Source organism: Anolis carolinensis, unplaced genomic scaffold (assembly GCF_035594765.1).
Source record: "Anolis carolinensis isolate JA03-04 unplaced genomic scaffold, rAnoCar3.1.pri scaffold_14, whole genome shotgun sequence".
NCBI classification, from domain to species: domain Eukaryota; kingdom Metazoa; phylum Chordata; class Lepidosauria; order Squamata; family Dactyloidae; genus Anolis; species Anolis carolinensis.
Genome location: NW_026943825.1, coordinates 1,871,370 through 1,886,166, shown reverse-complemented (window position 1 = coordinate 1,886,166; position 14,797 = coordinate 1,871,370). Strand labels below are relative to the sequence as shown.

Sequence of the window (14,797 nt, the reverse complement as noted above, 5' to 3'; positions counted from 1 at the left end):
AACAGGCTGCAGGCTGTTGTGGCTGAGGCAGGTTCTCACTTGCAGCAACCAGACAAAAAGATAAGAGCCAGGTGCAATTGAGTGGGGGGGGGGGGGGGGGCACATCCCACCGTTATTCCAAAATCTGTATGCAAGGCCAAGAACAAGCCACAGGAGTAAAGACAAAGATCCATCTATAGGAACAATGTTCTTCCCATACATCAAGGAATCCACTGACCGCATAGGGAAGCCGATGAAGAAACACAACCTACAAACTTTCTCCAGACCTAATAAGAAAATCCAACAAATGCTATATTCAGCAAAGGACAAGAGGGATCCTCTCCCCTTTGCAGGAGTCTACCGTAGACCATGCAGCTGTGGAAAAGTCTACATAGGGACCCCCAAACGCAGCAATGCCCAAACACAAATCAAGGAACATAAAAGGCGCTGCAGACTCACTCAACCAGACAAGTCAGCCATAGAAGAGCACTTGAGGAACCAACCTGGACACGGAATATTTGAGAACACAAAAATGCTGGACTACGCTAACAACCACCATGTCGGACTACACAGGGAAGACACTGAAATCCACATGAAGCAGGTGGTCAGAAATATTGGCATGTCTGTGGTGGAGGAAAAACAGAAAATCTAAAATGACATTTATTTTACTCTTTATTATTATTATTATTATTACTATTATTATTAATACATTTATTATTTCACTCTGATCTTATTATTATTATTGGATTTATTATTTTACTCTATTATTATTAAAAGGATACATAAGCACATTTACATTGAAGAAGATGAGAATAATGATTTGATCAGAATTGGACAGTCTTATCTTAAATTTTAGCTTGATGTAAATATTCAAAAACATTTAACCTACTGATGCCTCAATTAATGTAATTTAATTGGTATCTATTTTTATTTCTGAAATTTACCGCTCTCAGCTTATACTGGAGTGAATATTTTCCCAGTTTTTTTGTGGTAAAATTAGGTACCTTGGCTTATATTCGGGTCGGCTTATACTCAAGTATATACGGTATATCTTTCTGTTTAATTGCTATTAAAAAAAATTAAAAATTAATTTCCAGAGTGCTGAGTAATATTTTTTTCTGGAAAGGGGGTGGTAGGCCAAATAAGTTTGGGAACCACTGGTGTAAGTGGATACCCTAGCCATACACACACATACATTTTTTCACTTTTATTATGTACTAGCTGTGCCCGGCCACGCGTTGCTGTGGCATTGTCTGGTGGTGTTGGTGAGAAATTGTTGAGGTCGTGGTGGTATTGAATGTCTGTTGTATGGTTGTCTTTATGTTGAGTATGCATTTGGTTTTTTGTGTACTGTGAAAGTGGTGAGGGTAGAGGGGTCTATGTATTTTATAGGCAGTGTGGAAGAGGCCTAAGTGAGGCCTAACTCTGCCTGTCCCCTGGGCTGAGTGGGTTGCTAGGAGACCAAGTGGGCAGAGCTTAGCCTTCTCTAACTGGCAGCAAGTGGATAAAAAACAATTATTCCTCTCCCTCTAATTAGGACTTTATTTTTCTTTTCTTTTTCTTGTATCAACCTAGAGGTGTGGATGAGGGGTTGTGCTGTCAATTTTCAAGGTTGGGGGGCCTTTAGTTTTGTTGTTTTGTCGGTCGTCGGGATTCCATCACTCTTTTATATATATAGACTAGCTGTGCCCAGCCACGCATTGCTGTGGCGTTGTCTAATGGTGTTGGTGAGAAATTGTTGAGGTAGTGTTGGTATTGAATGTCTGTTGTATGGTAGTCTTTATGTTTAGTATGCACACTGAAGTGGATTATATGGCAGTGTGGAGTCAAGATAATCCAGTTCAAAGCAGATAATATAAGATTCTAAATGGGTTATATAGCTGTGTGGAAGGGCCTTGAGTCTACACTGCCATATAATCCAGTTAAAATCTGATAATCTGTAGAAGAGGCCTAAGTGAGGCCTAACTGTGCCTGTCCTCTGGGCTGAGTAGGTTGCTAGGAGACCAAGTGGGCGGAACTTAGCCTTCTAACTGGCAGCAATTGGATAAAAACTATTATTCCTCTCCCTGTAATTAGGACTTTTTCTTTTCATATGTTTCATATGTTATTTGAGTGATTATATTCCTTCTGTTTATGTGATTGTTTTAGTCAATTGTTATGTTTTGTTTTTAATTCTTATAGTGTTTTATAATGTTTTCAGTGTTTCATTGTACAATGTTTTATGCTGATTTTATATTGGAAACCGCCTTGAGTCCCTTTCGGGAGAGAGGGCGGTATACAAATAAACTTTTACTTACTTACTTACTTTTTGTTGTATCAACCTAGAGCCGTGAATGATGGGTTGTGTTGTCAAATTTCGAGGTTGGGGGGCCTGTAGTTTTGTTGTTTTGTCCGCTGCCCTGATGCCATCACTCTTTTATATATATAGATATAGATTTGATCAAGGAAGCCACAACTACTGTCTTAAGTTTGCCAGAACTGGGCAGGGCTTCTGACAGGTCTGTTACCCATAAGGAGGCTGTAAATCAAAGTCAATTTAATACATGTTTAGGACAACTGCTGCCCCAAAAGATGCAGCCTAGCTTTGGAAGGAGAGAGCTTGGCAGCTGAAGTCTCATCCTCCTCCAGCCTGATCTCCTCCCTCCCGTCAGATGCTTCCCTGCACTTCCTCTGGGACCGTCTCCAAGAAGACAAAGGTGACACATGCAGGGTACAGAAAACCAAGAGGAAATGAGGACACGGCCTTTTGCCCACCGCACCCCATGGAAGATCTGATGCTAAAAAGAGAAAGGAAGAGAAATATATTAAGCAAGACTAATGCAACTCTGCTGTCTCAGGAGCCGGAGTGGAACAAAATGCCACAATTATGAGATTAAGAGTGAGGGAAAAACAGGCTCAAGTCCTCAAAGTGGGTCACTCAGCAGCAGTGAAGGCTTTACAAATGGCTCAGAGTAAGCTTCTCGCTGACCGCAGAGAAAAGGGGGAGGAAGTGCTGGCCGACGGACTAACTGGGGGTGCTGCACCAGCAGAAACAGAGCCACCCGCCCGTCCTCCACGTGAGAGGTGTGGCTCTCCCAAGGCTATTAATAGGGATTTTGAACAGACTCACGCATGCACACTGAGCAGCTACCAATATCTGGTATATCAGCTCAGGGAACGTCTCAGCTCCACGGGAGAGAGGCAAAACCATCAGGACCATGCACACTAGACATGGTTGAACCTAGAAAGAAGACAAGGATCATGGGATGATGGCCGGCTGAGGCAATCAAGTCATCTAAGGGACAGCTGGCTGGCACCTCTTATCAGCCACTTGGCCAAGGTGGCTGGCATGATAGCAAACAGAACAGAACGGTCCAGCAGCAGGAATAACTCAAGCCAACAACAATGAATATGGACCATTTAACCTTTATACCAATAATTCCCAAAGTGGGCCCTACCGCCCCCTGGTGGGCACTGCAGCGATCCAGGGGGGCGGTGATGGCACCTATTAGGACATGGGGCGGGCCCAGGGGAGGGGCGGGGCCTCTTCCCAAGTGCCGGAGACAGGGCTAAGCACCTGAGGCGCCTGTTAGGACACAGGGGGCGGAGCTAGAGGAGTGGGCGTGGCTTCTTCCCAAGAGCCTGAGATAGGGCTGAGCATCTACACCTCTCCTGAAGTGCTTGTTGGGACACAGTGGGTGGAGCTTGGGAAGGGGGCGGGGCCTCCTTCCAAGAGCCCGAGACAGGGCTGAGCCTCTATACCTCTCCTGAGAGGCCTTTTAGGACTAAAGGGCGGGGCTGGGGCGGGGACGGGGCCTCTTCCCAAGAGCGTGAGACATGGCTGAGCCTCTATATTTCTCCTGAGAGGCCTTTTAGGACTAAAGGGCGGGGCTAGGGGAGGGGGCGGGGCCTCTTCCCAAGAGCACGAGACAGGGCTGAGCCTCTGTATGCCTCCCCTGAGGTGTTTGTTGGGACACGGGGGCGGGGTATAGAGGTTCAGCCCCATAGGCACTTGTGAAGAGGCCCCGCCCCCTCCTCTAGCCCCGCCTCCTGTGTCCTGGCAGGCTCCGCAGGACAGGGATAGAAGCTTAGCCCTGACTCAGAGCTCGTAACTCCGCCCATCCCAGTCCTTGCCTCTTGAGCAGGAGCCACGCCCACCCCTCTAAGCCACGCCCTCTTTCCAGGGGGCACTGAGTAATATTATTTCTGGAAAGGGGACGGTAGGGCAAATAAGTTTGGGAACCACTTCTTTATACTATCAATAACGCAGAACAAACCGAAAAGAAAGACAGACTGGACGCTGGCAAAAAATTGGATGAAAAAAGAAAAAATTAGAATACTGATATAACGCTTACAAATAGAAAGTGATGAGTATATTGTAGAAGATGTGTGAAGTAAAGAATGCTAACAATAGAAGTTAAACAAATAGAAAAGACACCATCATAGAGAAGAATGGAAGTCAAGAAACAATCTCAACTTTACCATCCCTTTTCCCTTGATCTGCCCTTTCCAAACCCTACTGACCCTGTCCTCACACCCTCTGCCACCCCCCATTTTCTCTCTTCCCCTTTTTTCCCTCATCGCACCTTCCCACTTTCCCTCTTGTCCACTTAAAGTGGCCTTTATTGTTTCTGGATAATCCAAGCCATTTTTGTAGTCAATGTTTTCAATATATCGTGATATTTTGGTGCTAAATTCGTAAATACAGTAATTACAACATAACATTACTGGGTATTGAACTACTTTTTCTGTCAAATTTGTTGTATAACATGATGTTTTGGGGCTTAATGTGTAAAATCATAACCTAATTTGATGTTTAATAGGCTTTTCCTTAATCCCTCCTTATTATCCAAGATATTCGCTTATCCAAGCTTCTGCCGGCCCGTTTAGCTTGGATAAGTGATGCTCTACTGTACTAACCTGTACTAATATGATAACGTCGACATGGTCCGATTGAAGGCTGAAGCATGAGGTTTTTAGACAAATGGATCTAATTTACTTATGTTTTAATTTTTATAATGTATTTTAATGATGTATTTTTATAGTTTTAATTGATTATATGTACTGTTTTTTGTTTTATTATTATGTTCTTGGCATTAAATGTTGCCAACTGTGTAAGCCGCCCTGAGTCCCCCCGGGTGAGAAGGGCGGGGTATAAATTCTGGAAATAAATAAATAAATAAATAACTTCCAGAAATGCCACACTAAAACACGCTCTGGAGGCATATGCACAAATAGGACAACATCCGCAAGAAGGGCAGAGAGAACCCCTGGAAGATCTAAATCTACCTGCAGTCTCACCTGGAGGAGGCCAGCATGATGGAAGCACTTGAGGTAAAACTTCCAAATGGACAGATATGAGTCCTCATTGTGTATTTGGGAATAATGACTGAAGAGGAGACTGGAGGAAGACGGTTGTTCTGACTTTCATCTTTGTTTTAATTACCAATTTAGTGGTATAAAGCAGGGGTCCCCAAACTTTTGAAGCAGAGGGCCGGTCCACAATCCTTCAGACTGTTGAGGGGATGAATCATCATTTGAAAAAATCAAAACAAATTCCTATGCATACTGCACATGTCTTATTTGTAGTGCAACAACAATGAAAAAACAATACAGTATTTAAAAATGAAAACAATTTTAACCAACATAAACCTATCAGGATTTCAATGGAAAGTGTGGGCCTGCTACTGGCCAATGAGATAGTCAAGTTAATTAGGATTGTTGTTGTTGTTGTGTGCATTCAAGTCATTTCAGACTTTGGCCGAGCCTAAGTCTAAAATTAATTATTTATTTACTGCATTTATTTACTACATTTATATCCCACCCTTCTCACCCCGAAGGGGACTCAGAGCAGCTGTATGTACATACAATATATTATATTATTAGCATTACACAATATTAGCATTATATATTACTCCCCCCATCATCTATCCTCTAGACTGTTTGCTATCTTATGTCTCTGTTCCCCGTGGTTTTATTCTTATCTTTTTCTCACCCCAAGTTTTAACTGAGTGTTCATGCGGCCCGCCCTGTTATATTGCTTTTTTGATTTTGTGTTGTACTGTACATGATTATTTATTGTATTGTTGTAATTGTATTATGATATGTTGTTTTTATATTTTGCTATATTGTATTGTCCTGGGCATGGCCCCATGTAAGCCGCCCCGAGTCCCCGTTGGGGAGATGGTGGCGGGGTATAAATAAAGTTTTATTATTATTATTATTATTATTATTATTATTATTATTATTATTACTATATTGAACTATACCACTATACTGTAATATTATATGTAATATATAACATATAATTAATATTATTATATAGTATTATTATTAGTATTATATTGTATAACATAATATTATTATCAATATTATATGTATATACAATATATTATATTATTAAAACTGATATAAAATATTATATTATAAAACTGAGGGTGGGGGCCAGGTAAATGACCTTGGAGGGCCGCATCCGGCCCCCGGGCCTTAGTTTGGGGACCCCTGGTATAAAGAGAGAGAATGCACACCAGGCAAGTGGCTTCTCCTCGCCAGGATTGCCAGGGCTGCCAGCAGGCCAACCTGCCGACCTCCATTCACTCCGTTTGACATTCAGAAAGCTCAAGCCACCCCCTCTGTCCAGACAGTTAATCTGATTTCCTCCCAGGGATAGGCAAAGGAATCATGAACTGCCACTCCCATTGCTTCCGGGCAAAGGTTTAACTAGCGCAGCAGCAGAGTCTGCTGGCACCACAACCTATTCCACGGAGAAGAACTTGAGACCAATGGGGAGAAAACTCCCTCCAAAAAGATGGGACCACACTGCCATTCAGTACAAATAGGGTGGAAGGATTTTGCTAGCAATCGATGCAGTCACATCGCTTATTGGCAACAAGCCAGAGGAGCACCAGAAATATCTTTTCAATGTGTTGTCAAAGGCTTTCATGGCCAGAATCACAGGGTTGTTATGAGCTGTCCAGGCTGTATGACCATGTTCCAGAAGCATAATAATAATAATAATAATTATAATAATAATAATAATAATAATAATAATAATAATAATAATAATAATAATTCACAATCTGCCAACTGCAAAAGGCCACCCTACTGGGATCTGCGCGCATTATCCGAAAATACATCACACAGTCCTAGACACTTGGGAAGTGTTCTACTTGTGGTTTTGTGAAACAAAATCCAGCATATCTATCTTGTTTGCTGTGTCATACAATAAAATAATAATAATAATACTTTATTCTTTATATCCCGCCCCATCTCCCCAAGAGGACTCGGGGCGGCTTACAAAGGGACCCTACCCAAACAATATAAAAATACAACAGTAAAAACAAATCTAGATACAGCAATAAATAAATCAAGAAAAAGCATACAACAACAGCAATTTAAATGCAATTAAAACACGTTCAAAACTGTAACTCCAGAAATCCAGCATATCTATCTTGTTTGCTGTGTCATAAATAATAATAATAATAATAATAATAATAATAATAATAAAGGCCAGAATCGAAAAATCAGCTGATGACCCAAAATGCAGACTGTGCAAGGAAACCGATGAAACCATGGATCATATCCTCAGCTGCTGTAAGAAAATCGTACAGACAGACTACAAACAGAGGCACAACTATGTGGCCCAAATGCCTCAAGTACCACCTCCCATCAGTAAAGAACTGGTGGAATCACAAACCTGTAAAAGTATTGGAAAATGAACATGCAAAGATACTGTGGGACTTCCGAATCCAGACTGACAAAGTTCTGTAACACAACACACCAGACATCACAGTTGTGGAAAGAAAAAAGGTTTGGATCATTGATGTCGCCATCCCAGGTGACAGTCGCATTGACGAAAAACAACAGGAAAAACTAAGCCGCTATCAGGATCTCAAGATTGAACTTCAAAGACTCTGGCAGAAACCAGTGCAGGTGGTCCCCGTGGTGATCGGCACACTGGGTGCCGTGCCAAAAGATCTCAGCCGGCATTTGGAAACAATAGACATTGACAAATACAATCTGCCAACTGCAAAAGGCCACCCGACTGGGATCTGCACGCATCATCCGAAAATACATCACACAGTCCTAGACACTTGGGAAGTGTCCGACTTGTGATTTTGTGGTACGAAATCCAGCATATCTCTCTTGTTTGCGGTGTCAGACTATGTTGTTGTGTCAATAATAATAATAATAATAATAATAATACTTTTTACTTTTGTCAACTTGATATAGACACAGGGTTGATTCCCATCCCAATTTACACTTCCAAGGACTTGCAGCACTTTATCAGTTACTTCGTGTTTACAATATTTATATGGTGCACTTTACCCAGTCTATTTTTACAACCTCTCCGTTTTAATCCATGTTTTTATTAAGTTTTTGTCATTTACTTTATTGGTTAATGTTTAAATTTTTAATTGTGCATGTCTCTTGTTTATTGTCGTGTTTTATATCGTGATTGTTTTTATTCGGGGAGATAGAGATGGGATATAAAAACAAAGTTGTTATATTATTATTATTATTATTATTATTATTATTGCATGACACAGCAAACAAGATAGATATGCTGGATTTCATATCACAAAATCACAAGTCAAGTCGAACACTTCCCAAGTGTCTAGGACTGTGTGATGTATTTTCGGATGATGCATGCAGATCCCAGATTATTATTATTATTATTATTATTATTATTATTATTATTATTAGGCAGTGTAGAAGGGGCCCAAAACAAGATTGACTCTCAACTTGCTCACAAGTGGCAGATGAGCCAAAAGAACAATTTAGCTGCTAAAAGAGCAAACTAAGGTCCCTTCTGCACTGCCATATAAAATCCAGATTATCTGCTTTGAACTGGAAATGGTAGTGTAGACTCAGGGCCCTTTCACACAGCCATGTAACTCAGAATATCAAGGCAGAAGATCCCACAATATCTGCTTTGAACTGTGTTGTCTGAGTCCACACTGCCATATATTCCAGTTTGTTCTACTTACATCTTACTTCTATGTCACCTTTTGTCCCCAAAAGGTTCATAAGATGTCTTATGAAAATGTACAAGTACAGCAATACAACCATACAATGAGATGTGTATGTATGTGCCTACAAATCGCCTATAAACCAATGATACCCACATGAATTTTATAGGGTTTTCCTAGGTTTTCAGTGGTGAACTTGGGTTCTGCCAAAATTAGTTGAGGTTACGAATTGTATTGGCAGGCTTCATGATGCTTGGGACCAGGGCTGTCTCCAGCAGTACTTTTATCTCATGTATACCTGGGGCTACAACTCGTAGTCTTCGGAAGTACAGTAGAGTCTCACTTATCCAACATTCTGGATTATCCAATGCATTTTTGTAGTCAATGTTTTCAATGCATTGTGATATTTTGGTGCTAAATTCGTAAATACAATAATTACTACAATACTGCGTATTGAATTGCTTTTTCTGTCAAATTTGTTGTATAACATGATGTTTTGGTGCTTAATTTGTAAAATCATAACCTATTTTGATGTTTAATAGGCTTTTTCTTAATCTCACCTTATTATCCAACCTATTTGCTTATCCAACGTTCTGCCGGACCATTTATGTTGGATACGTGAGACTCTACTGTATGTCATTTGTGAAATTTATCACAAAAAGAGACCCTTGTCCAGAAGGTAGACCTGACAAAGAGCCACTGAAGGGAAGCCAGAAATCCGGGGTCTTTCAAAGTGTCTGGATCCAACCTATCTGCCATATAACATTCTGGGGATGTTCAAGAGGGAGCCTGCATGCATTATCCAGGCCTCCACATTGCCTCACCACACGCCAAGGTTTGACACAGAGTTCAAGGGAAGTCTGGTAGCGGAAAGCAGGGCATCGCATCGATCTTCAGAGATGCCAAAGGAACAGCCCAGGTTTCCCCAGAAGAAAGTGCTGGGGAAACAACACAACTACCAACCTAGGCAGAGCCTATTGCTTGTTCCTCTGGAAGCCGAACCAAGAGAAAACTGAAAGGAAAAAGTGACAAGTGGCACGGAGTTCAATTACTTCATGACATCTTTCTGTGTGGAACCAACCCAAAAAAGAAAAGTATTTCTCGGAGTCGTATGACCATTACCAATGCCTTCGTCGAGCAAAGGCCAAGAAATCTGGACATCGCCTCCGCATATACACACATAGGCTGACGCTGGCCCATTCATCCATTGGCCAAAGAAACAGAGGAAAGAAAGATACTGGGTTGCTGTGAGTATTCCGGGCTGTGTGGCCATGTTCCAGAAGCATTCTCTCCTGATGTTTTGCCCACATATATGGCAGGCATTCTCAGGGGTGTGAGGTCTGTTGGAAACTAGGAAAGTGGGGTTTATATCTCTGTGGGATAATGTCCAAGGTGGGAGAAAGAACTCTTGTCTGTTTGAAGCAAATGTGAATGTTGCAACTGGCCACCTTGATTAGCACTGAATGGCCTTGCAGCTTCAAAGGGGCTATGTCTGTTTTTATTGTTGTTTTTATTGTTGTTTTTATTGTTGTTTTTAATGTTGTTTTTATTGTTATTTTAAAGCCAAATGTATTGTTTTAATCTATTTTTGTAAACCGCTCCAAGCCAAACTGGGAGTAGCGGTATATAAGTTTAATAAATAAATAAATAAAAGCCTGATTGCTTCTTGCCTGGGGGAATCCTTTGTTGGGAGATGTTAGCTGGATTCCCTCAGGGAGGAAGCAGCCAGGCTTTGAATCAGCAAGGCCATTCAATGCTTAATCAAGGTGATCAATTGCAGCATTCCCAACCCTAGACTTTCCACAGATATATAAGCCCCATTTACCTAGTTTCCAACAGACCTCGCAACCTCTGAGGATGCCTGCCGTAGATGTGGGTGAAACGTCAGGAGAAAATGCTTCTGGAACATGGTCATACAGCCCAGAAAACTCACAGCAAACCAGTGATTCTGGCCACGAAAGCAATTAACAACACAAATTCTTAGCTCCTTCATCACTTTTCCTAAAAAGCCTGCCCCCAGCCAGGTTTTTCTCCCTCTGGAAGTCTGTCTCTCTTACAAGGAGGTGAGGGTGGTTTTTGATGGTTGCATCCTCTTTCTTCCTCTCCCAGCAACCCTGTGAGATGTGGGCAAAATGTCAGGAGAGAATGCTTCTGGAACAGGGCCATACAGCCTGGAAAACTCACAGCAAACCGGTGATTCCGGCCATGAAAGGCTTCGACAACACATCAAAAGAAAGACCATTTTTTCCCATCAGTCTGATGGGAAATATGCTTGGGGATGTTCTTGATTTTTTGTTGTTGTTGTTGTTGTCGGATTGTATACAACGTGATGTGTTTGAGATATTGTAGAATGAGGAAAATGTGAGCTTGTACATTTGGATTGATAAATTAATAAAAACAAATTAAAAAAAGAAAAAGAAAGACCATTTTTCCCATCAGTCTGATGGGAAATATGCTTGGGGATGTTCTTGATTTTTTTGTTGTTGTTGTTGTCGGATTGTATGCAACGTGATGTGTTTGAGATATTGTAGAATGAGGAAAATGTGAGCTTGTACATTTGGATTGATAAATTAATAAAAACAAATTAAAAAAAGAAAAAGAAAGACCATTTTTCCCATCAGTCTGATGGGAAATATGCTTGGGGATGTTCTTGATTTTTTTGTTGTTGTTGTTGTCGGATTGTATGCAACGTGATGTGTTTGAGATATTGTAGAATGAGGAAAATGTGAGCTTGTACATTTGGATTGATAAATTAATAAAAACAAATTAGAAAAAGAAAAAGACCATTTTTGGAAATCAAAGGAAGCGCTAACCCTGTCTGTTTGACATACCTGTCCAACGCAGTCTGAGGTGGCCGCATGTTCATGGTTTGTAGTCAAATCCAGAAGGCCAGGCTTGGCCAGCGGTGGATCTTTGGCTGCTTGCGGATGCGGATTTTTATGACCCACTGTGTTCCCACAAAGGAAAAAACTAGTCTCTTGCAGTCAAGCCTTCAACTCCATCCTTAGGGATTATATCCATACACTGTTCAAGGTCTTGGGGAGGTGGTTATCTTTTCTTTGACTCCCAAAAAAAAAATCAAAACAACTCTGCAAACTTTGTTTCAAGGTTATCAATACGACCAGGAGCGCCTGCCGGAATAAAGACGCGTTCCCATCCGAAACATTGAAGTCTTAAGCTGCAAAAAAACAAGGATCAAAACATCTTTATAATCCAGTTTTACCAGCTGTTCTTCCCGTTGGAAGAGGGAGGGGAGGACATTGGGACAATGAAGAAAATCTGTATTCCTGGGTCTCTGTCTGTGTGTGTTTGTTTGTGTCTTTAGGGAGCCATAAAGATGCCCAACTTCTTCTCTGCAGCAGTCATTCCAAGGTTCCTCCCCTCCCTTGGGCTAATAAATAAAATAAAGGCAACCCATCGCCCCCAGGGATAATAGACATACAAATAATAATAATAATAATAATAATAATAATAATAATAATAATAATAATAATAATAAGGGTTTCTTGCCAAGGCAGGGAAGGGATGTAGATAATATCACAAGGTTTGTTTTGCAGGAGGAAATCAATCAATGAAGGGCTGGCTCTTCTTGCAAAGCAACCCTTCTTCTTCTTCTTCCAAAGCCCCAAGATGTCCTCCGAAGCGGTGGGTCCTTCCCCTTCTCCTCTTCCTCCTCCTCTTGCTCCAGCTTGGCTTCGGGATCCGAGGAAGAAGAGGGTCCTCCTTCTCCGCCAACTAGTCCCTTCCTCCTCCTTTCCCCTTCCAAGGAGAGGCCTAGCGGGAGCGCTGCATCCCCGGCCTCGCGTAGCTGCGCTTCCCGACTTCCCTCGGCTCCGGGAAGGAGGCAGCACCGGGTCCGGGAAGGGGAGCAGAGCCCGCGGGTGGCTTGGCTTCTAGGCCCGCCTGCCTGCCTGTTTTGCCTGCCCTTCGGTCCTTCTCCTCTTCCTCCTCTTCCTCCTCCTTCTCTCCCGGATAATCCCTCCCACCGCCGGCCTCCTCCTCCGCCTTCTCCCGCCGCCGCAGGAAGAGCTTCCCGGCCCTGCAGCAGAAGCAGAAGCAGGTGGGAGGAAGGAAGGAAGGAAGGAAGGAAACAGGAAGGGAGGAAAGAAAAAAAGGAAGGAAGGAAGGAAGGAAACAGGAAGGGAGGAAAGAAAAAAAGGAAGGAAGGAAGGAAGGAAACAGGAAGGGAGGAAAGAAGGAAGGAAGGAAGGAAAGAGGAAGGGAGGAAAGAAAAAAAGGAAGGAAGGAAGGAAGGAAGGAAGGAAGGAAGGAAAGAGGCGGAGAAGGAGGCAGGGAAGGATCCCACCACCATTATTATTATTACTATTATTATTATAATATTATAATATATAATATTATATATAATATAATATATAATATTATAAACATATTATTATTATTATTATTATTATTATTATGACACAGCAAACAAGATAGATATGCTGGATTTCGTATCACAAAACCACAAGTCAAACACTTCCCAAGTGTCTAGGACTGTGTGATGTATTATTATTATTATTATTATTATTAGGACTAGGATTGTGTGATGTATTATTATTATTATTATTATTGTTATATTGTATGACACAGCAAACAAGATAGACATGTTGGATTTCATATCACAAAAACACAAGTCGAACACTTCCCAAGTGTCTAGGACTGTGTGATGTATTATTATTATTATTATTATTATTATTAGGACTAGGATTGTGTGATGTATTATTATTATTGTTATTGTTATATTGTATGACACAGCAAACAAGATAGACATGCTGGATTTCATATCACAAAAACACAAGTCGAACACTTCCCAAGTGTCTAGGACTGTGTGATGTATTATTATTATTATTATTATTATTAGGACTGTGTGATGTATTATTATTATTATATTGTATGACACTGCAAACAAGATAGATATGCTGGATTTCGTGTCACAAAACCACAAGTCAAACACTTTCCAAGTGTCTAGGACTGTGTGATGTATTATTATTATTATTATTATTATTATTATTATTATTATTAGGACTATGTGATGTATTATTATTATTATTATTATTATTATAACACAGCAAACAAGATAGATATGCTGGATTTCGTGTCACAAAACCACAAGTCAAACACTTTCCAAGTGTCTAGGACTGTGTGATGTATTATTATTATTATTATTATTATTATTAGGACTATGTGATGTATTATTATTATTATTATTATTATAACACAGCAAACAAGATAGATATGCTGGTTTTCGTATCACAAAATCACAAGTCGAACACTTCCCAAGTGTCTAGGACTGTGTGATGTATTATTATTATTATTATTATTATTATTATTATTATTATTATTAGGACTGTGTGATGTATTATTATTATTATTATTATTATTAGGACTGTGTGATGTATTATTATTATTATTATTATTATTATGACTGTGAGATTTATTATTATTATTATTATTATTATTATTATGACACAGCAAACAAGATAGATATGCTGGATTTCGTATCACAAAATTACAAGTCAAACACTTCCCAAGCGTCTAGGACTGTGTGATGTATTATTATTATTATTATTATTATTATTATTATTATTATTAGGACTATGTGATGTATTATTATTATTATGACACAGCAAACAAGACAGATATGCTGGATTTCGTGTCACAAAACCACAAGTCAAACACTTCCCAAGCGTCTAGGACTGTGATGTATTATTATTATTATTATTATTATTATTAGAACTGTGTGATGTATTATTATTATTATGATGATGACACAGCAAACAAGATAGATATGCTGGATTTCGTATCACAAAATTACAAGTCAAACACTTCCCAAGTGTCAAGGACTGTGTGATGTATTATTATTATTA

General features: G+C 40.4%; 1 protein-coding gene across 5 annotated transcripts in view; it reads right to left on the bottom strand.

The window, feature by feature from the left end:
• The window catches only part of arhgef11 (Rho guanine nucleotide exchange factor 11), a 79,095-nt gene extending 66,112 nt beyond the window's left edge, over positions 1 to 12,983 (bottom strand). For 3 of the 5 annotated variants that reach the window (XM_008122036.3, XM_008122035.3, XM_008122037.3), the window contains exon 1: positions 11,762 to 12,982. In XM_008122036.3, coding sequence (XP_008120243.2) covers positions 11,762 to 11,796 — 35 coding nt within the window. In that variant the 5' untranslated portion in view covers positions 11,797 to 12,982. Of the gene's footprint in view, positions 1 to 11,761 lie in introns of all 5 variants that reach the window. The other 2 variants (XM_008122034.3, XM_062965118.1) reach the window with 1 other exon arrangement.
• Between the last annotated feature and the right edge of the window lie 1,814 nt (positions 12,984 to 14,797).